This window comes from Heterodontus francisci, chromosome 11 (assembly GCF_036365525.1).
Source record: "Heterodontus francisci isolate sHetFra1 chromosome 11, sHetFra1.hap1, whole genome shotgun sequence".
Lineage (NCBI taxonomy): Eukaryota > Metazoa > Chordata > Chondrichthyes > Heterodontiformes > Heterodontidae > Heterodontus > Heterodontus francisci.
The window spans coordinates 95,961,670-95,988,128 of record NC_090381.1 but is presented as its reverse complement, the minus strand read 5'-3'; the positions used below and the strand labels follow the sequence as shown (position 1 = coordinate 95,988,128).

At 44.6% G+C, this 26,459-nt stretch overlaps 1 protein-coding gene across 3 annotated transcripts in view; it reads right to left on the bottom strand.

The window, feature by feature from the left end:
- Positions 1-206: 206 nt before the first annotated feature.
- Positions 207-26,459, bottom strand: part of LOC137375407 (plastin-1-like) — a 176,399-nt gene continuing 150,146 nt past the window's right edge. For all 3 annotated transcript variants that reach the window (XM_068042586.1, XM_068042585.1, XM_068042587.1), the window contains exons 13-16: positions 8,340-8,473; positions 6,680-6,803; positions 3,762-3,886; positions 207-2,665 (exon numbers count right to left, since the gene is read on the bottom strand). In XM_068042586.1, the coding sequence (XP_067898687.1) occupies positions 2,533-2,665; positions 3,762-3,886; positions 6,680-6,803; positions 8,340-8,473 (516 nt within the window). In that variant the 3' untranslated portion in view covers positions 207-2,532. The remainder of the gene's footprint in view (positions 2,666-3,761; positions 3,887-6,679; positions 6,804-8,339; positions 8,474-26,459) is intronic.

Below are 26,459 nucleotides of genomic sequence, written 5' to 3'. Positions count from 1 at the left end.
ACACCAGGAACCATGCCAGGGTACAGAAAGGCAGTGCCAGTTCCAGGGATCTGGTATGTGATCCAAAAAAACCTGTGCATCCTCTCCAAAACATTAGAACGTGCCTACATGCCCAAGTGTCTGTATACACAATTTTCCAAAGGTCTAGAAAACAGAACAATTAATAAAAATCTAAAGTGAGTTTGTGGTACAGATAAATAGGCCAGTTATATATTGATATCTCTTTATTTGTTGAGTCATTTAAGCCTTGTGTTTGAAAATCACTCATTTTTGATATATATCGATATAATTACATACATTTACATATGAAAGCTCTGTTTACTCGGCCTGATTTTCACCATTAAATGCTCCATTATACAGATCAGACAATAAATTCCATCACTGAAATGGAGCTATAACTAAAGTGAAGCTCTTCTACAGGCCACTTGGTCTTAATAAATTCACATATTAAAATTTAACCTTGAAGCTGGTCTGTTTTCAGAACAGGCAGTGATAAGCTTTACTGATTCAATTGCAGTGATTTGTCCCCTACTGCACTAAGAGATAAATAATAAAAATAAAAATGACATGCCAAATTAGTGGCACACTCAGGTATGTTCTCATCAGGTTTTTAACGGTGTATTGAAAACAGAATATGCTACTTTTTCAATGATCTAATCAGAATAAGGTAATTGTGCCACTCTGGCCAAATAGTGACCTCTGGCAGCTCCCATTTCCAGCTTTAATACATCAAACAGGAAACAAAAAAAGAGCCTTCATTGCCTTCACCACACTATCTCTCTTGCTCGTATGGAACGAAGTTGTAGGACAGATAAGGGGGTAGATTTTCAACATGCTACCCAAGCATAAAATTGATGTTGCGTAATATCATCCATTATAGAAACCAGCCAAGGGTTATTTAAAATCGAGTGTTTCCAACACTGCAGCTCTTCTGAAATGGGTGATTTATTATCTGAGTGGCAAGTTGGAACATTTCCCCCTATATTAAATTAACATTGATTCACTTTACTTGTACTAGTTGCTACTCTAATGGTATTGATTATGTAAACTATTCAAATACCATGCATTTTGAACAATGTTTTGCAACAACCCCTCCAAAAAATTTTTAAATCATCTAAAGCAATGGCGTACACAAAGAGGCTACTTGTAAATCTGTGGAACTATATGCTGTGAAACCCTGAATTTAATGAAATTTCCAATTCAGTTACACTCAGGCAACAGATTACATAGAGGAGCTTCTTATAATCGGAACTGCAAACAATAATAAAGATATATCATCTATCTGTGCATATAATTCCTGCAGTTAATAAGATGGTAATGTACACCAAGTACATGACTATTGTCTAAGCAACAGCATAGAGTACTCTTACTGCAGTCAACAGTAGACAGATCCTGAGCCAAACACAATTCTAAACCATCGATAAAACCAATGCATTTTCTGATGACTCATTGTTTTCAATTCCTGCTACAAGAACAATACAATATATGAACACAAAATCAGAGTCTGACTGAGTACAAAACATTCTAGGACTATATGAGTTTTAAAAGATCAGCACATTATGTAGTCAAATCTTTACTAAATCTCACCAAGGGGCAGCAGTGACTTTTAGAAATGCGATCATTTTTCGTGCAAAAGTCTTTATCATAATAATGAATATAAGACTGAGATATAAAGATTAGTGCCTACAATTCACAGAAATGTTGATTCAAGCATGCAATTTCTTACCAAATAAGTTATAGGTTTATTAGAATTAAAGTTTATAGTCACATATGAATTGCACATTATTCTGCTTTGTGGAGATAGTGATCAACATTATATAATTTCGTGAACACGGTTGGAGCAGTATTTGCACCCATGTGTTCAGATGGCACCACTGTACCTTCTCAGTAACAAAGCATACCTGTAGATTTAAACTATGACTATGTAGTTATCCAACAACAGAAATTATGGCAGCAGTTAAAAGCTGTAATTCAATCTCAGGGCACCGCAGGCATTCACAAACCACTCAAGTTACGATTAGATTGTATGTAACCTAATGAAAACCACAGATTGAATTATAACTCTGACTCCTTCCACAGAACCCATTGTACAAATTTAAATATTTGCAATTCAATTATAATAGAAGCAATTTACAAAATAACAGCTGTTTTCAAAAAGCAGGTCAATCATGAATATGCTTAAGTACAAGAACTTTGGACACATGTACATTGTAAGCAATACAAGAGATAAAAGTGTGGTGGATAATGTGTTATAAAAAATAAACTGAAATAAGTAAGAGTTTTAATCTAACAGCAACATGGAAAATTCAATACATGAACATTTAAAATGCAAGGATTGTAATTAACTTAGTGCTCAAGAATGAAAATAATTTCCAGTTACTTTTTGTTTTTGAAATTGTTCCCAATTATATCATATTCTCTGCTGAAAACAGATTTAAAAATATAATGACAGATAAACTCCGTAAATTGCAGGATGCTGAATTGGTTTGATATGGCAGACAGGATCAATGTGAACAAGGTGCTCAGTTCTCTTCACACCTTTTTCAATCCTTTTCCCATTAAGCAAGCAAATACAGTCATAACCATCTTTGGCTTCACTTCCACCAGATCTTCAGGCAATGCATATACACGAGTGCCTATCTTTCGTGCTACTGAAATGGCATATCTGAAAGAGACAAGCACACCATAAAAGAGTATTCAGTTAAGGTTAGGAGTGCTACTTCTGGAAAGTGTGTCTTTTGTTCCTCAGCCCTGCATTTCAGCTTCTAGTTTTATTATGCCCATTCCACCTTTGGTGCAGTACATTTTGTTCATCATTAATTTTTGTTGACGTCTTCCCAGCCTCCAACATTTTAAAGATGCCTTTCAACATTTTAGCAATAAAATCTCTGTCACTGACATTTCAGTTATTGCTAGTATTACTGACTACTAGCCGCAAAGGATAACGAGGAAAGCAATAAGTCCTACTCTTCCTTAAGCAACAATGGAATTGGACCTCCTTTAAACAGTAAAAGCAATTCAAAATAGGATGTCTATTTACCTGACCGTTTGCGCTTAATTGGCTTTGAGAGATGGGAAAAGAGGGGATGGAAATCTTATTTCAAGCAGTATTTTCTCCTGTTTACTTATCAGTAGAAAGGCTGGGTGAAATACATAAATTCAGTTGATTTTTTTTGTTTACTAATATACAAGCAAATCTGGTAGATAAAAATACAAGAATCAAACGGATATCTAACAGCTAGTTTCAGCTATTACATGCTGTTTTTCGGATGAGACATTTAACTGAGGCCCCCATCTGCCCCCTCAGGTAGACATAAAAGATCCCAGGGCACTATTTCAAAGAAGAGCAGGAGAGTTACCCTCAATGTCTTGGCCAATATTTATCGCTCAATCAAAAACACAATCACAAAACACAAAAACAGATTATCTGGTTATCACATTGCTGTTTGTAGGAATTCTCTATGCACAAATTGGCTGCCATGTTTCCTACATTACAACAGTGACAACACTTCAAAAATACTTCACTGCTGTAAAGTGCCTTGGGAGATCCACTGGTTGTGAAAGGAGACATATAAATGCAAGTCTTTTTTTCAATTTGTGAAACAGATTATTTTGAGACCAGAATTTGCAGTTTTAACATTGCCCAAAACAACAGTCTCAAAAGTACTTAAAATAAGAATTTCCCAACCCAATTCAGAAGTTACATTTTTTAACTAATTGGTAGAGCATTAAGAATTACTGATCATGAACATGAAACTTACTTAGCATTGTTCAACTTGTCAACATCTGTGAAGTCAGTCTGTTTCACCAGGTCATAGCGAATTGCATTAGGTAGAATAGCATCTATCAAGTCTATAACAGGCAAACTGGTGCTAATGCATTTATCCTGGGGGATAAACAACAAAAATAAATCCTTTAAACAAGTGGATAATACACTGGAACTTGTTTAATTGCAACCACTCTAGATAGCTTTTCAAATTATGATAAAATGTGAATTTCTACAAAGTGGGAAGCAATAAAAATAAAAGCTGGCCTGGTGCAAAACAACCTTAATTTGCTTAAATTTTGTACAACATTTTACAAGACGGGTGTATACCGTATAACATCTTAAAATATAAAGATAAATGCTCACATCGCAGGAGCTTTTGTTTATGTAAAGAGGTCTGTGATATTTTTATTGGTGATGATCAGAAGTCACCAACTCTGCACTCGCTCTTCCAGTGTAAAAAAAATACATCGAATGTTTCGCCATCTTTTAACTCAATGAATCGAGAGATAACACACAGTGCAAAATAAACTTTTCTAACTTGTGAATTTCCAACTCTGGCATATCTTTATTAAAATCCTCTGCAGCCACGAATGCAGAGTCTTTCAGAGAGCAACAAATTTCTGCATCAGGCATCTTTCCACAGATGAAAAAGGTCACTGTTATTGAAACAAAAAGATAAAACTCAACCTCATTCAAACCATCGGGAATCCTTTCATTATAGATACCAAACTATACCAGGTTCCATTCGCCCATTTACACCTGTGTTCAATGACTTACATTGGCTCCCATTCCACAAATGCTTCAATTTAAATTTCTCATCCTTCTGTTCAAATCCCTACAATGCATTGTCCCTCCCTATCTTTGTAATTTCCTTTAACCCTACAACCCTCTGAGAACTTTATGTTCCTCCAGTTCTGACCTCATGCATCCCCACCTTCCTCGCCCCACGATTGACAGCCGTGCTTTCAACCATCTCGCCCCAAGTTCTGGAATTGCCTCCCTAAACCTCCATGTGTCCCCAACTCTCTCTCTTTTAGATGCTGCTTAAAACTTACCTCTTTCACCAAGCTTTTAGTCACCAGTCACAGTATCAGCATGAGTTTTTGTTTGATTACACTCCTGTGATGTGCCTTGGGACACTTACTATGTAAAAGGTGCTATGTAAATGCAAGTAGTTGTTGTAAAAATTGGATCTCCTTTGAAAGGTTAAGAGTCACATCATGGCAAGTACCAGCATCCATGAAAAGCACCACAATCTTACGCTGATTTCTCAGCCTGGCGCCTGGCATTCAAAGATTGTAGCCACTTTCTGGAATTGTTAGTGTCATCTAAACACTAGCACTGCTTTTGTAACCAATTGGAAAAGTTTACACATTTTTAAAGCAGTGAGATTTTGCATTTTTCCTGAATCACAGGAGGTTTCATCTTGTTCAAGCCCATTTGGTTAGTGCACAACAACTATGTAAAACTCCTTTTCTCTCACTTTCACTCATTTTTGCACAGGTTTGATAAGGAAGAGCACAACAGAACAGCTGGGTCTTGTTGTAATGCAACCTATATTCCAATCTGGGTTCAGTGGTCAATGTGCTTAAGAATTGATCAGATTGAGAGGTGAAAGCCTCAAGTCCAAAGGTGACAAGTCTCATTAAAGTGGGATTTTTGCACGTCAGACTTGCACTTAAGTGAGAATCACAATAAATTAAAGTGTAATATAGCAACTTTTCACAATTGAAAGTATAGGGGAAAAATAGAACTTCAGAAATGTTTATGTTAAGATGGGAATTGCAACTAAGTGAGTTGCAAATAAATGTGTCCAACTGTACATATATAATATGCACCGCAGCTCAAATTACACAATTACATTATAGTTGTCAAACGGACACAGTTTAAAAATGTATAAATGGTGTAGAAATTCATCTTGCCAGTGTAAAACAGGCAGTACTGCATTGGCCGCCTGTTAAAACGACCTGCACAAAATTCATTCTCTTGACTTCAATGGAATTCATTGCCAAGGATGATTATCTTGCCCACTGCTTTACTGTTCCCATTTGCCATTTAAGCAAGGGGAAAATAGCCTGGGACATTTAGAATGGAGTACTGCTTAACAATTCTCAAGCAAGTCAGATTTCAGGGTTGCAGCAGATTATTTGGAACAGACTGCCAACAAAAGTACAAAAGACCTAGGTAAACAACTGGTTTCAAAGGATTATAAACAGCAATGAATCCACACCTCCACAAACCCTGTATGGCCATGTGACCCAGCTCGGTGCATCATGTTATGAATGGTGCGGGGGATGAATATTTGTTGTGATTAGAAGATGGAATGGGTTAAGTTTGTGATTTTATTTCCTTGAATGGCAGAACTGTACACTTATTATAAAGGTTATTTGCATAAATTATAATTTATATAAATGTATAAGCAGATGGTTAGAGAACTGTGCCTCAGACAAATCTTCCAACTAGATTGTAATTGGGCAGAAAATTGAAGTTGGGAAAACACACTTGCATTAAATGATTGATGAACAATGGAAGTAGAAAATAGTCAATTGCAAAGAGGGGAAAAAATCAATTACAAAGAAGAAAAAAGGAAACCTAAACATGAGGAAGAAGTTTGAAATTTGGCAGATAGCTCAACGGTCATAATGCATTCAACAAATTTGATGTACATGACAGACAAGAAACATTGCTGTAAAGACGTGAGAGCAAGAGGAAGGAGCACAACAGAAGTTATCTTCAGTTCTATTGTGTGCCTTTATAATAGCCGTTAAATTCTAGGTAACAAATATGCTAGTTGCTAACTTATATTTCAGCCTTTGTGATGTCAATGGGAGGCAGTGCAGGTAAGCAATTTCCCGATTTAAACCTAAAGCCAAATTGGGTAAGCCACAATATCTCAAATTCTGCATTTACCTTGAAGCTAGTAATTGAACTGCTCTTCTTTGCATTTGCCAAGGTCTCATTTACCCATTTTATAATAATTTCATCTGTCACCTTAGATCCGTCTCCAAGATCTGACAGCACCTTCAGAGTATACCTGAAAGAATAAAAGAGGAAGATAAAAGATTAAACACTTTCATGATGTGGCCTTTTTATAATTTGCATCTGAACAAAAGCAAATTCGGATTTCCATAATCCAATAGAATGGTAATAAAAATCCACCAATAACTAGGCAGCACTTCATTCAAATCCAGAGAGAAAGAGGTGGCACCAGACGTGTTTTGTCTTTGGGACTGAGGGAAAATGCAGCAGGCAGAAGGCAAACTCGTCACCATAGGCCCTTTTTCCACACTTCCCAGAGGCCAGAGCAGCCTAACCTGCAATGTCAAATAATCTACTGACTACTTAGGGAATGGTGTGTGGAGACCTGAAAAGAATAAAAATAAAATTAAAAAAAAACCAACCTGTGATTACATTTTCACTAAGTGCCTAATTACTCCTCAGCTACCTCTCTGATGAAAATGCTAGCAAAACTTGTGGGTGTGCATATGTGCTCCAGGCCCTGGACAAAAAAAAAATCTAGCATTCAAAATCAACAAAAAAATGATGCAAAGGTTTTCTCAAGAGCAAGATACAGTCAATCAGAATCTTAATTACGGCTGCTTGTTTCCTGAACCCTTTGCTTTTTAAATAGTCATTGCAGGTTTTATTTGTAAAATAGCTATACACATACAAAAATGGATGCTAAGAATGCTATACACTAGTTTTAACACACATTAGTGAATGGGATAGCAATAGTAGATATGCAAATCTGCATGCAATGTAAACTGCATTGAATAGTAGTTTGAGAAAAAGATACCACATTGAGTTGGAAATGAATCTCATACGTCTGGCTTAATAATTACTACTCATTTATTACCAACCTACCTACTCCAGGGATGTTAAAACTCTTAAGTCTTATATATGTTTAGTTTAGTTTAGAGATACAGCACTGAAACAGGCCCTTCGGCCCACCGAGTCTGTGCCGACCATCAACCACCCACTTATACTAATCCTACCCTAATTCCATATTCCTACCACATCCCCACCTGTCCCTATATTTCCCTACCACCTACCACTAGGGGCAATTTATAATGGCCAATTAACCTATCACCCTGCAAGTCTTTGGCACGTGGGAGGAAACCGGAGCGCCCGGAGGAAACCCACGCACACACAGGGAGAACTTGCAAACTCCACACAGGCAGTACCCAGAATTGAACCCGGGTCGCTGGAGCTGTGAGGCTGCGGTGCTAACCAACGCGCCACTGTGGAGGATAGAAATCTGTGCCCTCAGTATTCTACAGAAAAATATCATTCATTCAGGAGTGCAAAAGTGGTAATCATGTGTTCAATAACAACCATCTCTTTCCAAGTAAAAATTCATCAAATTTATTTATTCCATGAATCCCAACATCTTTCCAAAGAACATTCCTCAAAACAAATGAGCTTAGCTTTCAGAATATTAACTCTTTAGATGTTTCTGTATAATCTCAAATCTATACACAACCCTTGAAAGACCATATTGCCAAAGCAGCCAGAAGAATTTTTGTCTTCTAAAAATCTACATGACTGAATCAACAAGAGTTTCCCTTACCTTCTCATGAGCTGCCAGACTAGTGCCAGTGTAAGTGTTGGATTGCCATCATTCAAGTCTTTCCCACCAATACCCACAAGGGAAAAGCTGGCCTTGGTTTTACCCAGTTCAACAGCATAGTTGCAGTTTTCAAGCTAGGAAACAGTGAGAACATATTTCAGATTCAGTTGGGACTCTCAGCTTGTGCAAAATCAGTCTCCAATGCAACAATTAGGATTGAGGCTGAATGATTTTACTGGGCTTTTCACACGCAAAATTGTGGGAGAAAAACCTGCACAGACACTTGTTTAATTATTTTCTTCAAATTAGAGTAAGTTTATTTTTAAAAAAAATAACATTTATGAAGTTATTTTCATTCAGTTCCCACCTACAAATATAAAATCTTGTTGAAACTTGGGCCCATGATAATGGAGGCTGACAGAGAGAGTGGAATTGCAATGCACACGAGAGGCGGAATTTTGTGAGCTTAGCAGGAGCAGGAATGGAGACATGGTGGTGGGGTGCCTGAAGAATAGGGAGGGATGTGTTTGCCCGGTAACCTAATGTAGCGACGTAGGTTCCAGATTTTGTCAACGGTGGGAAAGCTCCAAGGCGGCGTTGCTGCCCGGACACAGCAATTTAAATTGCTGAACAGGTTGTTTCAATATATTTGCACTGAAGTGATCACAATTCAATGGGGGGTTTGTAATTTAGTCAACAATGGGCGGGGATCACGTGCCTTCTGATCCCTGGCCATTGAAAGGTTGCGGCACAGAGGTGAGGCCTCAATGTTGCCTCAGGAATGCAGCCATGGGGAGCAGTGGATAGGGAAAAAGGGGGGGGGGGGGGGATCAGAGGCCATTGTCAGCCGGCAGTGCTGGGCACTCTGCACGGGTAGCCACTGACAAGACATCAGTGTGTATTCCAAAGGGAGTAACAAAGGGAAAGATGCCAAGGCAAGTTCATCTTTGCTAGGCAGCAAACCCTGGAGAGCCAATGATCAGCTGGCATGGGTCTCATACACACCATCTTTGTGGACCCTCATACCACGCAGCTGCAGCTGAGATGGAGGGAGGGCCAGGATGCAACTCCGCCTGCCCGTGAAGCTCAAGAGGGGAGCAGCAGCAGCAGTCGGCCACACCAAGAAGGGCCCACCTGTGCCAAAGCGTATACCGGACTCACCTCAGCTAATGCAGTTGTCCAGGGACCCTGTCACCATTTTATGCGCCATGCAGCAGGACGAGTTGTGATCTATGGGCTTCAGTGGACACCCAATGCCTGTGGCCCTGCAGATCACTATGGCACTCAACTTTTACATGTTTGGATCTTTCCAGGGATCCACTGGGGACATGTGTGGGGTCTCCCAGGCAGCAGCACACCACTACATCAAGAGGGTAACTAATGCCCTGTTCAAGAGGGCCAGCAACCGTGTGTGCTACTGGACTGACCCTGACAGTCAGGCCGAGAGGGCCATCGGGTTCGGAGCAATGTGTGATCGACTGCATGCATGTGGCCATCAAGGATCCCACCGAACAACCCGCCTTCATCAACAGGAAGGGCTTCAATTCCATCAATGTTCAACTGGTCTGTGACCACCAAAAATGTTTTCTGCGGGTGTGTAGCCACTTCCCAGGAAGCAGCCACGACGCCTACATACTTCCACAGTACCAAGTGCCACAGCTTGTGAGGCCCCCCACTCGCTGTCAAGGATGGATTCTCAGGGACAGCAGCCAGCCACTGAAGACATGGCTACTCACAGCTGTGAGGAACCCTCACACTGCAGCAGAGGAGAGGTACAACAATTGCCACTGCTCCACCCGAACTACTATCAAGCAGGCTGAAGATAAGATTCTGATGCATGTACTGATCCGGTGGGGCCCTGTAGCATGTCCCTGCGAGGGTCTTATGTATTACGGTGGTCTGCTGTGCTCTGCACAATCTAGCACTGGATGACATGATTGACCACCAGTCCTCATCAATGAGGAGGATGAGGATAATGAGAAGGCAACACTGCGTAACGATTCCCTTGCAGCGGAGAGCAGGGCCATTGAGAGTGCAAGGGACAATCTGATACATACCCAATTCCTGCCATCATTATGGCCTCTCAAAGTGGACTCAATAAATAGACAACTCACTGTATTTCCGCCTGTTGCCTCCTTTCTCAATATGTCTCAATTCCGTTCCTAACACCCAGCAGCACCACCCGCTCTGGCACATCGGAGACGTTAACCAAACACAGCCCACGCCTACATTGGCAGCCCATGGAGGGAGTAAAGCTGATGGCAGAATCTCCCAATTCAGGCATGACAGAATGGGCATTTGACAACAATGAATGTGATCAGTTTGAAAAAAGTCCAGAGAACAATATAAAAGGGCAGAAGTAATAAACCTGTGAATCCCCAAGTGCGTCTAGGTGCTCTTCTTTATATGTTTACGAGTACTTCTACAAGGTCTGATCCCTGTGCTCACTGCTGGGCTGGAGACAAGCTGATCAGGCTGCCCCTTGGCCTGGGATGACTTTGGCAGCCATCCTCTGGCTGCCTGGGGCCTGGATGGCCCTGGCTGTCTGAAGGGTTGCTTCACAGGTGCAGGACACTCCTCAGTCGTCAGGACTACTGCAGCTGGGCTCAACAGGCTGAGGGGCTGAGGAGTCACTGTCCACACTCAGTGTGCCCTGAGGAGAGCCCCCAGCTGTAGGGGTCAGCCTCTCCTCCTCCCTTTCAAGGCTCACTTGAACCTCCCTGCTGACCAGAGAACGGCGAAGACCTGGAGAAGACTCCAGGCACCTTGGCCTTCTCTCACCTTGCACAGCTGCATTCAGTTCATTGCCGAGGCGATGGTGTGCAGGTCTGCGTGCATCTGTGGGATCTAGCTCTCCATGAGGGTCGTCAAACTCTTGATGGAAAAAGCCATGCACTCACATGCCTCAGACATAGCAGTACTCATGGCATGGATGGACTCCTCCATCATCCACTCATGGCTGTGCATGGCCTCTGGTATCTCCGCCAGATGTTGCCTTAGTCTCTCTGCAACTCCAGCATGTCCTGTGTTGACACCAGAGGCTCGTCATCAGAAGGTTCAGAATGGGCCTGGCCACCCACAGTCCTCAGACTGTCAGTAGCCTCATCTGTCACAGCCTCCGTCAGCTGCTCAGGCATGTATGTGATGCTCTCACCAGCTTGTGACCCTGAATCTAAGACTGAATGCAAACCCACCAAGGTGATAATAAGGGATGGGATCAGTACATTAGTAAGGGAGGATCTCAGATCGGAAGAACAAAATGTCAAATCTGTTTGGGTGGAGCTAAGAAACAGCAAAGGGCAGCAAACATTGGTAGGTTGTTTATAGGCCACCAAACAGCAGTGGTAGTGTGGGGCATGGTATTAATCAGGAGATTAGAGAAGCATCTAGCATGGGTAATACAGTAATTATGGGTGACTTCAATCTGCACATAGTAAACCGAGTGAGCACTAATGCTGTGGAGGTCAAGTTTCTTGTGTTATGGTTGGTTTTCTAGAGCAGTGTGTTGAGGAACCGACTGGAGAACAGGCTATTTTAGATCTAGTATTATGTAATGAGAAAGTGCTAATTAAGAATCTTGTTGTAAAAGAACCTTTAGGAAGAAGTGACCATAATATGATAGAATTTTACATTATGTTTGAAAGTGACGTAGTTCAATCTGAAGTCAGGGTGTTAAATTTGAACAAAGGAAACTATGAAGGTATGAGGGACAAAGTGGCTGAGGTGGATTGGGAAAATACATGAAAAGATATGACATTACATAGGCAATGTATAGTCTTCAAAGAATTATTACATAGTTTACAGAAACTATACATTCCTCCAAGGCACAAAAACCGCAAAAGTAAACGTACCATGGCTAAAAAAGGAAGTTAATGATTGTATAAGATTAAAAGAAAAGGCCTATAAAGTTGCCAGAAATAGTAGTAAACCACTGATTGGGAGGATTTTAGAATACAGCAAAGGAGGACTAAGAAACTGATAAAGAAAGGGAGAATAGAATATGAATGTAAACTAGCAAAAAATATAAAAACAGACCGTAAAAGCTTCTATAGGTACGTAAAAAGGAAATGTTTGGCTAAGACGAATGTGGGTCCATTACAGGCAGAGTTAGGAGAATTTATAATGGGAAATAGAGAAATGGCAGAGAAGCTAAATAATTACTTTGTGTCTGTCTTCACTGAACAAGATACAAGAAATCTCCGAGAATTAGAGATCCAAGGGACAAGGGAGAATGAGGAATTGAAGGAAATTAGTATTAGTGAGAAGGGTGTACTGGAGAAATTAATGGGGCCGATGGTGATACCATCCAGAGTGTTGAAAGAGGTAGTCATGGAGATTGTGGATGCATTGGTAATTATCTTCCAAAATCTACAGAATTTTGGAACGGTTCCTGCAGATTGGAAGGTAGCAAATGTCATCCCATTATTTAAGAAGGGAGGAAGAGAGAAAACAGGGAACTACAGACCTGTTAGCTTTATATCAGTAGTCGGGAAAATGTTAGAATCTATTCTAAAGGATGTGATAAATGGACACTTGGATAATTATGATCTGATTGGGCACAGTCAACATGGATTTATAAATGGAAATCATGTTTGACAAATGTGTTGGAGTTTTTTGAGGATGTTACTAACAGAATTGATAAAAGGGAGTCGGTGGACGTAGTATACTTGGATTTTCAGAAGGCTTTTGATAAAGTCCCCCACAGGAGGTCGGTTAGCACAATTGAAGCACATGGATTAAAGACTGGTTAACAGGCAGAAAACAGAGAGTAAGGATAAACAGGTCATTCTCACGTTGGAAGGCTGTGACTAGTGGGGTAAAGGCCTGCTCAGGTCGGGAAAAAGAACCCGACCGATCCACAGTGGACCCGAGCCCAACCCAGCCCGAGTCCCTCCAATTTTGCCCCGAGCCCGACCCGACCATCCCTTTACCTACCTTCGGACTCGGAATCACCAGGAAACTGCAGCGCATGCGTGATGACGTCATAGTGACATCACTCGCTCACTGCACAGACTCAGTTTCGTCCCGGACTCCCAGCTCAGGTAAGATTTTAATTTCAATACTTACCAACACAGCACTTACCGTATCTGTCCGACCCGAACTTGGCCCGACCCGAGGCAGAAAGCTGGACCCGGAAGAGGGGCCCAACCCGATACAGGTTGTCGGGTCCCGCCGGGTTCGGGTCGGGTAGCAGGCCTTTATAGTGTGGTACCGCAAGGATCACTGCTTGGGCCCCAGCTGTTTACAATATACATCGATGATTTGGATGTGGGCACCAAATGTAATATTTCCAAGTTTGCAAATGACACAAAATTAGGTGGGAATGTTTTTTTTTTATTCATTCACGGGATGTGGGCATCACTGGCTAGGAAAGCATTTATTGCCTGTCCTAATTGCCCTTGAGAAGGTGGTGGTGAGCTGCCTTCTTGAACCAGGGCAATCCATGTGGAGTAGGTACACCCACAGTGCTGTTAGGATGGGAGTTCCAGGATTTTGACCCAGCAACAGTGAAGGAACGGCGATATAGTTCCAGGTCAGGATGGTGTGTGACTTGGAGGGGAACTTGCAGGTGGTGGTGTTCCCATGCATCTGCTGCTCTTATCCTTCTAGGTGGTAGAGGTCGTGGGTTTGGAAGATGCTGTCGAAGGAGCCTTAGTGCATTGCTGTAGTGCATCTTGTAGATGGTTCACACTGTTGCCACTGTGCATTGGTAGCAGGGGGGGAGTGAAAGTTTGGAGATGGGGTGCCAATCAAGTGGGCTGCTTTGTCCTGGATGGTGTCGAGCTTCTTGAATGTCGTTGGAGCTGCAACCATCCAGGCAAATGGAGAGAATTCCATCGCATTCCTGACGTGTGCCTTGCAGATGGTGGACAGGCTTTGGAGAGTCAGAAGGTGAGTTACTCGCCGCAGGATTCCGAGCCTCTGACCTGCTCTTGTAGCCACAGCATTTAAATGGCTACTCCAGTTCAGTTTCTGGTCAATGGTAACCCCCAGGATATTGATTGCGGGGGATTCAGCGATCGTAATGCCATTGAATGTCAAAGGGGGATGATTAGATTTTCTCTTGTTGGAGATGGTCATTGCCTGGCACTTGTGTGCCGCGAATGTTATTTGCCACCTATCAGCCCAAGCCTGGATATTGTCCAGGTCTTGCTGCATTTCTACACAGACTGCTTCAGTATCTGAAGAGCTGTGAATGGTGCTAAACATTGTGCAATCATCAGTGAACATCCCCACTTCTGACCTTATGATTGAAGGAAGGTCATTGATGAAGCAGCTGAAGATGGTTGGGCCTAGGAGACTACCCTGAGGAACTCCTGCAGTGATGTCCTGGGAATGAGATGATTGACCTCCAACAACCACAACCATCTTCCTTTGCGCTAGCTATGGCTCCAACCAGCAGAGAGTTTTCCCCCTGATTTCCATTGACTTCAGTTTTGTTAGGGCTCCTTGATGCCATACTCGGTCAAATGCTGCCTTGATGTCAAGGGCAGTCACTCTCACCTCACCTCTTCAGTTCAGCTATTTTTTCCATGTTTGAACCAAGATGGTAATGAGGTCAGGAGCCGAGTAGCCCTGGCAAAACCCAAACTGAGTGTTACTGAGCAGGTTATTGCTAAGCAGTGCTGCTTGATAGCACTGTTGACAACACCTTCCATCACTTTACTGATGATCTGATGGGGCGGTACTTGGCCGGGTTTGACTTGTCCTGCTTTTTGTGTACAGGACACACCTGAGCAATTTTCCACATTGCAGGGTAGATGCCAGTGTTGTAGCTGTACAGAAACAGCTTGGCTAGGGGCGCCGCAGGACTTCAGTACTATTGCCAGAATGTTGTCAGGGTCTATAGCCTTTGCAGTATCCAGTGCCTTCAGTCGTTTCTTGATATCATGCGGAGTGAATCAAATTGGCTGAAGACTGGCATCTGTGATGCTGGGGATCTCAGGAGGAGGCCGAGATGGATCATCTACTCGGCATTTCTGGCTGAAGATTGTTGCAAATGCTTCAGCCTTAATTTTTGCACGAGTGATGGGGATATTTGCGGAGCCACTCCTCCTGTTAGTTGTTTAATTGTCCATCACCATTCATGACTGGATGTGGCAGGACTGCACAGCTTAGGTCTGATCCGTTGGTTGTGAGATTGCATAACTGTCTATCGCATGCTGCTACGCTATTTGGCATACAAGTAGTCCTGTGTTGTAGCTTCATCAGGTTGACACCTCATTTTGTGGTATGCCTGGTGCTGCGCCTGGCATGCCCTCCTGCACTCTTCATTGAACGAGGGTTGATCCCCCGGCTTGATGATAATGATAGAGTGGGGGATATGTCGGGCCATGAGGTTACAGATTGTGGTTGAGTATAGTTAGAATCATAGAAAATTTAAGGCACAGAGAGGGACCATTTGGCCCATCGTGTCTGTGCCGGCCAAAAAACGATCCACCTATTCTCATCCCACCTTCCAGCGTTTGGTCTGTAGCCCTGCAGCTTATGGCACTTGAGATGCATATCCAGACTCCTTTTGAATGAGTTGAGGGTCTCTGCCTCAACTACCCTTTCAGGCAGTGAGTTCCAGACCATCATCATCCTCTGGGTGAAAATGTTTTTCCTCATCCCCCCTCTAATTTTTTTACCAATCACTTTAAATCTATGACCCGTCATCACTGACCTCTCTGCTGAGGTGAATAGACCCTTCACCTCCACTCTATCCAGGCCCCTCAAAATTTTGTACATTTCAATCAGATTTCCCCTCAGCCTTCTCTGTTCCAAGGAGAACAACGCCAGCCTATCCAATATTTCCTCATAGCTGCATTTTTCCAGTCCTGGAAACATCCTCGTAAATCTCCTCTGTACCCTCTCTAGTGCAATTACATCCTTTCTGTAATGAGGTGACCAGAACTGCACACAGTACTCTGGTTGTGGCCTAACCAATGAGTTACACAGTTCCAGCATAACCTCCCTGTTCTTGTATTCTATACCTCGGCTAATAAAGGAAAGGATTCCATATGCCTTCTTAACCACCTCATCGACCTGTCCTGCTACCTTTAGGGATCTGTGAACATTCACTCCAAGGTCCGTTACTTCCTCTACACTTCTCAGTATTTTCCTTTTAATCGTGTATTCCTTTGCCTTGTTTGACCTCCCCAAATGCATCACCTCACACTTCTGCTGGTTGAGTTCCATTTGACACTTTTCTGCCCAACTGACCAGACCATCAATATCTTCCTGCAGCCTCCTCACTATTTACGACAAGGCCAATTTTTGTGTCCTCCGCAAACCTCTTGATCATGTCCCTTACATTTACGTCCAAATCATTAATATATACCACAAAAATCAGGGTACCCAGTACTGAGCCCTGTGGAACGCCACTGGAAACAGCCCTCAGTTGCTAAAACAGCCTCAAAAATTACCCTTTGTTTCCTGCCACTGAGCCAATTTTGTATCCACCTTGCTGCATTTCCCTGGAAACCATGGAATTTTATTTTTTTAACCAGTTTGCAATGTGGGACCTTGTCAAAAGCCTTGCTAAAATCCATGTAGACCACATCAACTGCACTACTCTCATCTGTCCTCCTTGTTGCTTCTTCAAAAAATTCCATCAAGTTGGTCAAACAAGATCTTCCCTTAACAAATCCATGCTGACTATCCTTGATTAATCTGTGCCTTTCAATTGACAGTTTATCCTGTCTCTCAGAATAGATTCCAATAATTTGCCCACTACTGAGGTTAGACTGACTGGTCTGTAATTATTCAGTCTATTCTTCGCTTCCTTTTTAAGCAGAGGCACAACGTTAGCAATTCTCCAATCCTCTGGCCCCACACCTGTATCCAGAGAGGACTGGAAAATGATGGTCAAACCCTCTGCTATTTCCTCTCTTGCTTCTTTTAACAGCCGAGGGTACATTTCATCTGGCCCTGGTGATCTATCAACTTTCAAGGATGCTAATCCCATTAATACTTCCTCTCTTCCTATGTTTATCACATCCAATACTTCACACCCCTTTTTCTTAACTACAATATCTGCATCATCCCCCTCTTTTGTGAAGACAGGTGCAAAATATTCATTAAGAACCATACCAATATCTTCTGCTCCTACACATAGGTTACCTTTTTGGTCTTTTATGGGCCCTACTCGCTCCTTAGTTATCCTCTTACTCTTAATGTATTGATAAAACATCTTTGGGTCCACCTTGATTTTGCTTGCCAATATTCTTTCATGCCCTCTCTTTGCTTTCCTAATTTCCTTTTTGATTTCACCCCTCCACTTTCTATACTCCTCTCGGCTTTTTGTAGTATTGAGTTCTCAGTGTCGGATATAAGTTTTCCTTTTCAGTCTCATCTTGCCCTGTAGGCTCCTTGACAACCAAAGGGCTCCAGATTTGGCTGCCTCATCCTTTTTCTTTGTGGGAACATGTTTACCCTGAACCCTTGAATCTCCCCTTTGAATGCCTTCCACTGTTCTGTCACTGAGTTACCTTCAAGTAGCTGTTTCCAGTCCACTTTCGCTAAATCACTCCTCTGTTTAGTAAAATTGGGCTTGCCCCAATTGAGAACTCGCACTCCTGTTCTATCTCTGTCCTTTTCCATAATTATGTTAAAACTGACTGAATTATGATCACTACTACCAAAATACTCTCCTACTGCCGCTCCTTCCAAATACCCATCTTCATTTCCTAAAACTAAGTCTAAAACTGCATACCCTCTCTTGTTGAACTTGTTATATACTAGACAAAAAAAGTTCTCCTGAATGTACCTCAAGAATTCTGCTCCCTCAATTCATTTCACTTCACACTAAAACTATCCCAGTTAATATTGGGGTAATTTAAAAATCGCCTACTATTACTGCCCTATTGTTCTTGCACTTCTCAGAGATTGCCGACATATCTGCTCTTCTGTCTCCCTCTGACTGTTTGGGGTCTACAGTACACTCCCAGCAGTGTGATTGCCCCTTTTTTGTTCCTTAGCTCAATCCATATGGCCTCATTTGATGAACCTTCCAACATATCATCCCTCCTCACAGCTTTAATAGTTTCCTTCACCAAAATTGCCACTCCCCCTCCTTTCTCATCCCTCTCCCTCTCACGTCTGAAAACCCTGTAACCAGGAACCTCCTTAAGCCATGTTTCTGTAATAGCTATATCATACTACCACATGTCTATCTGTGCCCTCAGCTCATCTGCTTTATTGCTATACTCCTTGCATTGAAATAGATATCCTTGAGCACAGCCAAACTATTTTTTTTTTATTTTCTAACCCTTGTTTCCTCTATCTTCCAGAATCATCCATTAATTTTCCACCTTCCATTTTAATTTCTGATTTTGTCCCAGCTGAGTCTACCCTCAGGTCCCCATTCCCCTGCCAAACTAGTTTAAATCCTCCCCAGCAGCACTATCAAAATATCCCGCAAGGAACTCAGTCCTGGCTCTGTTCAGGTGCAACCCGTCCAGCCTGTACAGGTCCCATTTCCCCCAGAGCCAGTCCCAGGAATCTAAAGCCCTCCCTCCTGCACCATCTTTCCAGCCACGCATTCATCTGTCTTATGTTTTTATTTCTATACTCACTTGCGCGTGGCACTGACAGTAATCCAGAGATTACTGCTTTTGAGGTCCTGCTTGCTAATTGCTTACCTAGCTCCCTAAATTCTGACTGCAGGACCATATCCCTCTTTCTACCTATGTCGTTGGTTCCAATGTGGACCACGACTGCTGGCTGTTCACCCTCCCCCTTCAGGATGCTTTGCAGCAGCTCAGTGACATCCTTGACCCTGGCACCAGGGAGGGCAGAAACGCCTGTCTGTTCCCCTGACTATTGAATCACCTATTGCTATGGCTCTTCCAGTCTTCCCTGTACCTCACTGTGCAGCTGAGCCACCCATGGTGCCATGGACTTGGCTCTGGCTGCACTCCCCAGGTGAAGTATCACTTCCCTCAGTATTCAGAACTGAATACCTGTTGGAGAGTGAGATGCACTCCGGGGTCTCCTGCACGACCTGTCTGATTCTTTTTGACTGTCTGGTGGTCACCCATTCCCTCTCTCCCTGCATACTCTTAAGCTGTGGGGTGGCCACATCTATAAACGCGCTATCCACGTAACTCTCATCCTCATGAATGCACCGCAGTATCACCAGATGCTGCTCATGTTCCAAACCCGGAGCTCAAGCTGCTTCAATTGACAACACTTCCTGCATAAATGGTTCTCCAGGATACTGGGAAACATCCTGGAGCTCCCATATAGCACAGGAGGTGCACTCTTGAGGTTGACGCAACCCTGTCATTCCTTTATTTATTAGTTGACCCTTTGCTACTTCTAAATAAAAAACCTTACCAATACTACAACAGCTTAGAATTATTAACAAAATCTTACTAGTACTGATAAATCCTACTAAAAATCAATACAGTTCACTAGCTAAAATAAACCTTACTCTAAAAAACCCAGCTACTCACTTGTTCCTTATTATTCAGCTACTTACACACGTACCCTAACAGAAGTGTTCTAACCCAACTATTTAGAATTATTCCCTAACAGCAGTTACTCACCAACCAATCACCTTGCAGCTTTCCTGTGACATCACTGCTCCCTTTGTTTTCAAACTGCGGTGTGCTTGGACTCCTCTATGCTGCTCTCCCGGAAGGCAAGTGCTCTAGGCTGCGATCCTCGGACTGTATTTATCCGCTCCTCACTCAGTGTTCTTTCCGCAGGTCCGCTCCTCTCTGCTCTCTCCCAGAAGGTAAGTGCTGTAAGGCCATGATCCTTGGGCTCTATTTATCGGCTCCCTGCTCCATGTTCTCCCCGCAGGTCCACTCCTCTCCCGGAAGGTAATTCTGCTGCTGCTGCTGATGGCCCACAGGGCCTCATGGATGCCCAGTTTTGAGTTGCTGGATCTGTTTGAAGTCTATCCCACTTAGCACAGTGGTAGTGCCACACAACACAACGGGTATCCTCAACACGAAGACAGGACTTAGTCCACAAGGACTGTGCGGTGGTCACTCCAACCAATATTGTCATGCACAGATGGCAGGCAGATTGGTGAGGACAAGGTCAAGTAGGTAGTTCCCTCTTGTAGGTTCCCTCACCACCTGCCCAGTCGAATAGCTATGTCCTTTAGTACTCAACCAGCTCTGTCAGTAATGGTGCTGCCAAGCCACTCTTGGTGATGGACATTGAAGTCTCCCACCCTGAGTACATTCTGTGCCCTTGCCACCCTCAGTGCTTCCTCCAAGTGCTGTTCAACAATGGAGGAATACTGATTCATCAGCTGGGGGAGGGGCCGGGGAGGTGGGTGCGGTATGTGGTAATCAGCAAGAGGTTTCCTAGCCCATGTTTGACCTAATGCCAAGAAGATTTCATGGGGTCCAGAGTTGATGTTGAGGACTCCCAGGGCAACTCCCTGCCAACTGTACACCACTGTGCGGCCACCTCTGCTGGGTCTATCCTGCCTGTGGGACAGGACATATCCGGGTATGGTGATGGCGGTGTCTGGGACATTGTAAGATATGATTTTGTGAGTATGAATATGTCAGGCTGCTGCTTGACCAGTATGTGGGACAGCTCTCCCAACTTTGGCACAAGCCCCCAGATGTTAGTAAGGAGGACTTTGCAGGGTTGACAGGGCTGGGTTTGCCGTTGTCGTTTATGGTGCCTAGGTCAATGCTGGGTGGTCTGCCTGGTTACATACCTTATTGACTTTCTAGTGGTTTGATACAACTGAGTGCCTTGCTAGGCTATCTCAGAGGGCATTAAGAGTCAACCACATTGCTGTGGGTCTGGTGTCACATGTAGGCCAGACCAGGTAAGGACATTAGTGAATCAGATAGGTTTTTACGACAATCGTTTCATGGCCATCATTAGACTAGCTTTTTTAATTCCAGCTCTTCACCATATACATCAATGAATTGGAAGTGGGGACCAAATGTAACATTTCCAAGTTCGCGGATGACACAAAACTAAATGGGAATGTGTGTTGTGAGGAACATGCAAAGTGGTTTCAAGGGGATTTGGACAGACTTCGTGAGTGAACAAGAAGGTGGCAGATGGAATATAATGTGGAAAAATGTGAGGTTATCCATTTTGGTCGGAGGAACAGATGTGCAATGTATTTCTTAAATGGTAAGAGATTAGAAAGTGTAGATGTACAAAGGGACTTGGGTGTTCTCGTCAATAACTCACTGAAAGCTAACATGCTGGTGCAGCAAGCAATTAAGAAGGCCAATTGTATGTTAGCCTTTATCGCAAGACGATTTGAGTACACGAGTAGTGAAGTCTTGCTTCAATTGTATAGAACCTTGGTTAGACCGCACCTGGAGTAGTGTGTGCAGTTTTGGTCCCCTTACCTTAGGAAGGATATTATTGCCATAGAGATAGTGCAACGAAGGTTCAACAGATTTGTTCCTGGGATGGCGGGATTGTCCTATGAAGAGAGATTGGGGAAACTGGGCCTGTATTCTCTCGAATTTCGGAGAATGAGAGGTGATCTCATTGAAACTTACAAAATACTAAAGGGATAGACAGGGTAGATGCAGCTAAGATGTTTCCCCTGGTTGGGGAGTCTAGAACCAGGGGACACAATTTCAAAATAAGGGGAAAGCCACTTAGGAAAGAGACGAGGAGAATTTTCTTTACTCAGAGGGTTGTGAATCTTTGGAATTCTCTACCCCAGAGGGCTGTGGAAGTTCAGTCATTGAGTATATTTTAGGTAAAGATGAACAGATTTCTAAATACCAATGACATAAAGGGATATGGGGATTGTGTGGGAAAAGGATATTGAAGTGGATGATCAGCCATGATCATACTGAATGGTGGAGCAGGCTCAATGGACTGAATGGCCTGCTCCTGTTTCTATGTTCCTATGAAAGTATCTGTGCTGGTGGAAGGTGCAGGAGAAAGATGTGACGGTGCATCCTCTGACTGCTCCTCCTCCTCATGAGGTCCCCGTCGCAGCGTCCGTGCGAGCCTCCTGCGGACGATGACCTGCATGAGAGAACACAAACATTTGCGGGTTAGGTGGTTCAGATCTCCTCATGCTGACCATGCGTGATGTGGATCTCCAGAAGTATGGTGGAGGACATATGCACACAATCCTCATTTCCTGATGCAGAGACTCCAGTCGCATCAGCTGCTATTGAGTGACCTCCCTGGGTTCCCGCCAGCTCCAGTGCCTCCTCCTCAGCCGTTGAGAGGCCAAAAATCTGGGATGGCTCCCCCAGTCCTCGAGGTCTCCCTCGTGTTATAAGCCTCATTTGTCCTGCTAGTGGAACGAAGGACATAGTAAGACTTTGCAGGAAGAGCAACAGGACAGTTCTGCTACTGGCAGCCCCTCATCCCCTGCTGGGGTTTCTTACATGGCTCCTCCCCAGAGTCGTAATGGGGGTGAGCTGTGAAAGAAGGTGGCGTGTCGCCAAGATGCAGCCATACATCTGCCAGGATGGGCTGATGCCTAACCCCTTGCCACTGCCTTAGTGGTCAATCCCTCCCCATATAACGCTCCCTCCCATGTAGCCACATGCAAGCCCCAAAGAGGAGAGTGGTATGGAGGACTCACCTCAGCAGAATGGAGGTCATTAAATCTCTTCTGACACTGGACCTAGTTGCATGGGGTGACCCCACAGCCACTGACCCCCTCTGCTTTCTCCTGCAGTTTTGCTTGGTCAGGTGGGAGGACCTCTTCTTGCCATCCCTTGGAAAGAGGACCTCCCTCCTTTCTCTAGCAGCCTCGAGGAGAATATCCAGGAAGACATCACTAAACTGTGGGGCCTTCCCAGTGTCTTCCCTTGGCCATGGTGCAAGGTCGCTCTTGCTCTGTCCCAACGGCGGTACATCCTTGTACGGGATGGGAGGTTCCAGGAGTTCCAACACCTCTTAAGCCACGTCCAGCAGCACTCCAGCTTCAGCTGCCTCACTGAAAGGCAGCAACACAAGCAAGCTGGCAGCGCTTTAAATATGGTGCCAGCAACCACGTTAGAGTCATCTGACACAGCAACCACCCCCTCCAAGCCCACCCCCGTCGCACGATTGGACGGGCCCTGTGCCTCCATTATCGTAAGTGGCTGCCATGATATGATTGGGGTCAGCCGACCGCACACAGCACAGGCAGCGACGGCACCCGTTTCTAGCCCCATCGTTGTGACTCGCAACGGGGTCCCTAAGTTCAGCCCCAGGAACTTTATGATTGTTGTCAGCAAGTAATAGCTTTCATTTATCCTTTTCAGTATTGTTTAAAAAGCAAAATAAGATTCTGATTAGCATCAAGGTGCTCATTTGCAAGCACTAGGCTCTGGCACAAGGTTGGGTACACATTCACAGTCAATACAAACGTACAAAAATTACATTTGGGAAATGAGAATGAATTATATACTTCATCACTGAAAAACAGTCCCCAGCAAGATAGTAGTTTGAAGTTTTAAAATTTAATCACAATTGGGCCCGACAGTAGTAGGGTATATTAACATGGAGGAGGCATATTGTGATTCTAATGTGCTGTTGCGGTATCAGGACACGATCTTTACAATATTGTTTTAACTAAAACCTAACAACTCTTTGATCTGCATGTGTTTAGTGAAGGACGAGAGACTTCCCGAATGTTTACTTGGTAAAGATAATGTGCAGTGTAGAGCTGAGCCACACAGTTGAGAAAGATTGGAGGTTCTCTCAATGGTCCAAGATAGATTAGCTGATCTCACTTGAGGCAGTATTGCGGAGTCCTGCAACTGGCCTTAAAATTAATCAGTTAGAGAAGGGGTGGGTGGACTGAGGACAGATGGGGAAAGATACTTTAAAGTTTCACTTACTGATTGCTATCCAGCACCTTGCTGAAAAGTTAAAATGAAGACAGGATTGCCTCAGCCGTGGTGCTAAGTCCAAATAGCATGTCGGCAGTAACTGTCTAGATCAGGGTTGTCCAACACAGGCCAGGATCCGACCTGCCAAAGGTTTCCATCCAGCCCGTGGGTGTAAACTGTCCCCGGACCATTCCTCATCCTCACCAAGGGTCAGTGATTGGAGATGAGAAATTTCCCACTTGTTTCTTCTTGCAAACCACTTTTTTCAAAAATCAGAAGTCAGTTTCACAGCTAACAGTTCCTGATGACGGCAACAGCTGTTTCCCAACTTCGGACAGATTTGGAATTTTTTAAAAGCCCGCCGGAAAACTGACTTGCAATTTTTAAAAATAACTCAACTTTCTGCTGAGCATTCCACTCTCTGCAACCGTCAGAGAGAGAGAGGGCAGAGAGAGGGCAGAGAGAGGGCAGAGAGAGGGCAGAGAGAGGGAGACAGAGTGAAAGGGGGGCAGGGAGAGGGAGACAGAGTGAAAGGGGGGCAGGGAGAGGGAGACAGAGTGAAAGGGGGGCAGGGAGAGGGAGACAGAGTGAAAGGGGGGCAGGGAGAGGGAGACAGAGTGAAAGGGGGGCAGGGAGAGGGAGACAGAGTGAAAGGGGGGCAGGGAGAGAGAGACAGAGTGAAAGGGGGGCAGGGAGAGAGAGACAGAGTGAAAGGGGGGCAGGGAGAGAGAGACAGAGTGAAAGGGGGGCAGGGAGAGAGAGACAGAGTGAAAGGGGGGCAGGGAGAGAGAGACAGAGTGAAAGGGGGGCAGGGAGAGAGAGACAGAGTGAAAGGGGGGGCAGGGAGAGAGAGACAGAGTGAAAGGGGGGCAGGGAGAGAGAGACAGAGTGAAAGGGGGGGCAGGGAGAGAGAGACAGAGTGAAAGGGGGGCAGGGAGAGAGAGACAGAGTGAAAGGGGGGCAGGGAGAGAGAGACAGAGTGAAAGGGGGGCAGGGAGAGAGAGACAGAGTGAAAGGGGGGCAGGGAGAGAGAGACAGAGTGAAAGGGGGGCAGGGAGAGAGACAGAGTGAAAGGGGGGCAGGGAGAGAGACAGAGTGAAAGGGGGGCAGGGAGAGAGACAGAGTGAAAGGGGGGCAGGGAGAGAGACAGAGTGAAAGGGGGGCAGGGAGAGAGTGAAAGGGGGGCAGGGAGAGAGTGAAAGGGGGGCAGGGAGAGAGTGAAAGGGGGGCAGGGAGAGAGTGAAAGGGGGGCAGGGAGAGAGTGAAAGGGGGGCAGGGAGAGAGTGAAAGGGGGGGCAGGGAGAGAGTGAAAGGGGGGCAGGGAGAGAGTGAAAGGGGGGCAGGGAGAGAGTGAAAGGGGGGCAGGGAGAGAGTGAAAGGGGGGCAGGGAGAGAGTGAAAGGGGGGCAGGGAGAGAGTGAAAGGGGGGCAGGGAGAGAGTGAAAGGGGGGCAGGGAGAGAGTGAAAGGGGGGGCAGGGAGAGAGTGAAAGGGGGGCAGGGAGAGAGTGAAAGGGGGGCAGGGAGAGAGTGAAAGGGGGGCAGGGAGAGAGTGAAAGGGGGGCAGGGAGAGAGTGAAAGGGGGGCAGAGAGAGAGTGAAAGGGGGGCAGAGAGAGAGTGAAAGGGGGGCACAGTGGCGCAGTGGTTAGCACCGCAGCCTCACAGCTCCAGGGACCCAGGTTCGATTCTGGGTGCTGCCTGTGTGGAGTTTGCAAGTTCAGCCTGTGTCTGCATGGGTTTTCGCCGGGTGCTCCGGTTTCCTCCCACATCCAAAGACTTGCAGGTGATAGGTAAATTGGCTGTTGTAAATTGCCCCTAGTATAGGGAATATGGGATTACTGTCGGGTTAGTATAAATGGGTGGTTGTTGGTCGGCACAGACTCGGTGGGCCGAAGGGCCTGTTTCAGTGCTGTATCTCTAAATAAATAAGAGAGAGAGAGAGGGGCAGAGTGAGAGAGAGAGAGAGAGAGGGGCAGAGTGAGAGAGAGAGAGAGAGGGGCAGAGAGAGAGAGAGAGAGAGAGAGAGGGGCAGAGAGAGAGAGAGAGAGAGAGAGAGAGGGGCAGAGAGAGAGAGAGAGAGAGGGGGCAGAGAGAGAGAGAGAGAGGGGGCAGAGAGAGAGAGAGAGAGGGGGCAGAGAGAGAGAGAGAGAGGGGGCAGAGAGAGAGAGAGAGAGGGGCAGAGAGAGAGAGAGAGAGGGGCAGAGAGAGAGAGAGAGAGGGGCAGAGAGAGAGAGAGAGAGGGGCAGAGAGAGAGAGGGGCAGAGAGAGAGAGTGTGAAAGGGGGGCAGAGAGAGGGCAGACAGAGATGGAGACAGAGAAAAAGAGAGGGGCAGAGAGAAAGGGGGACAA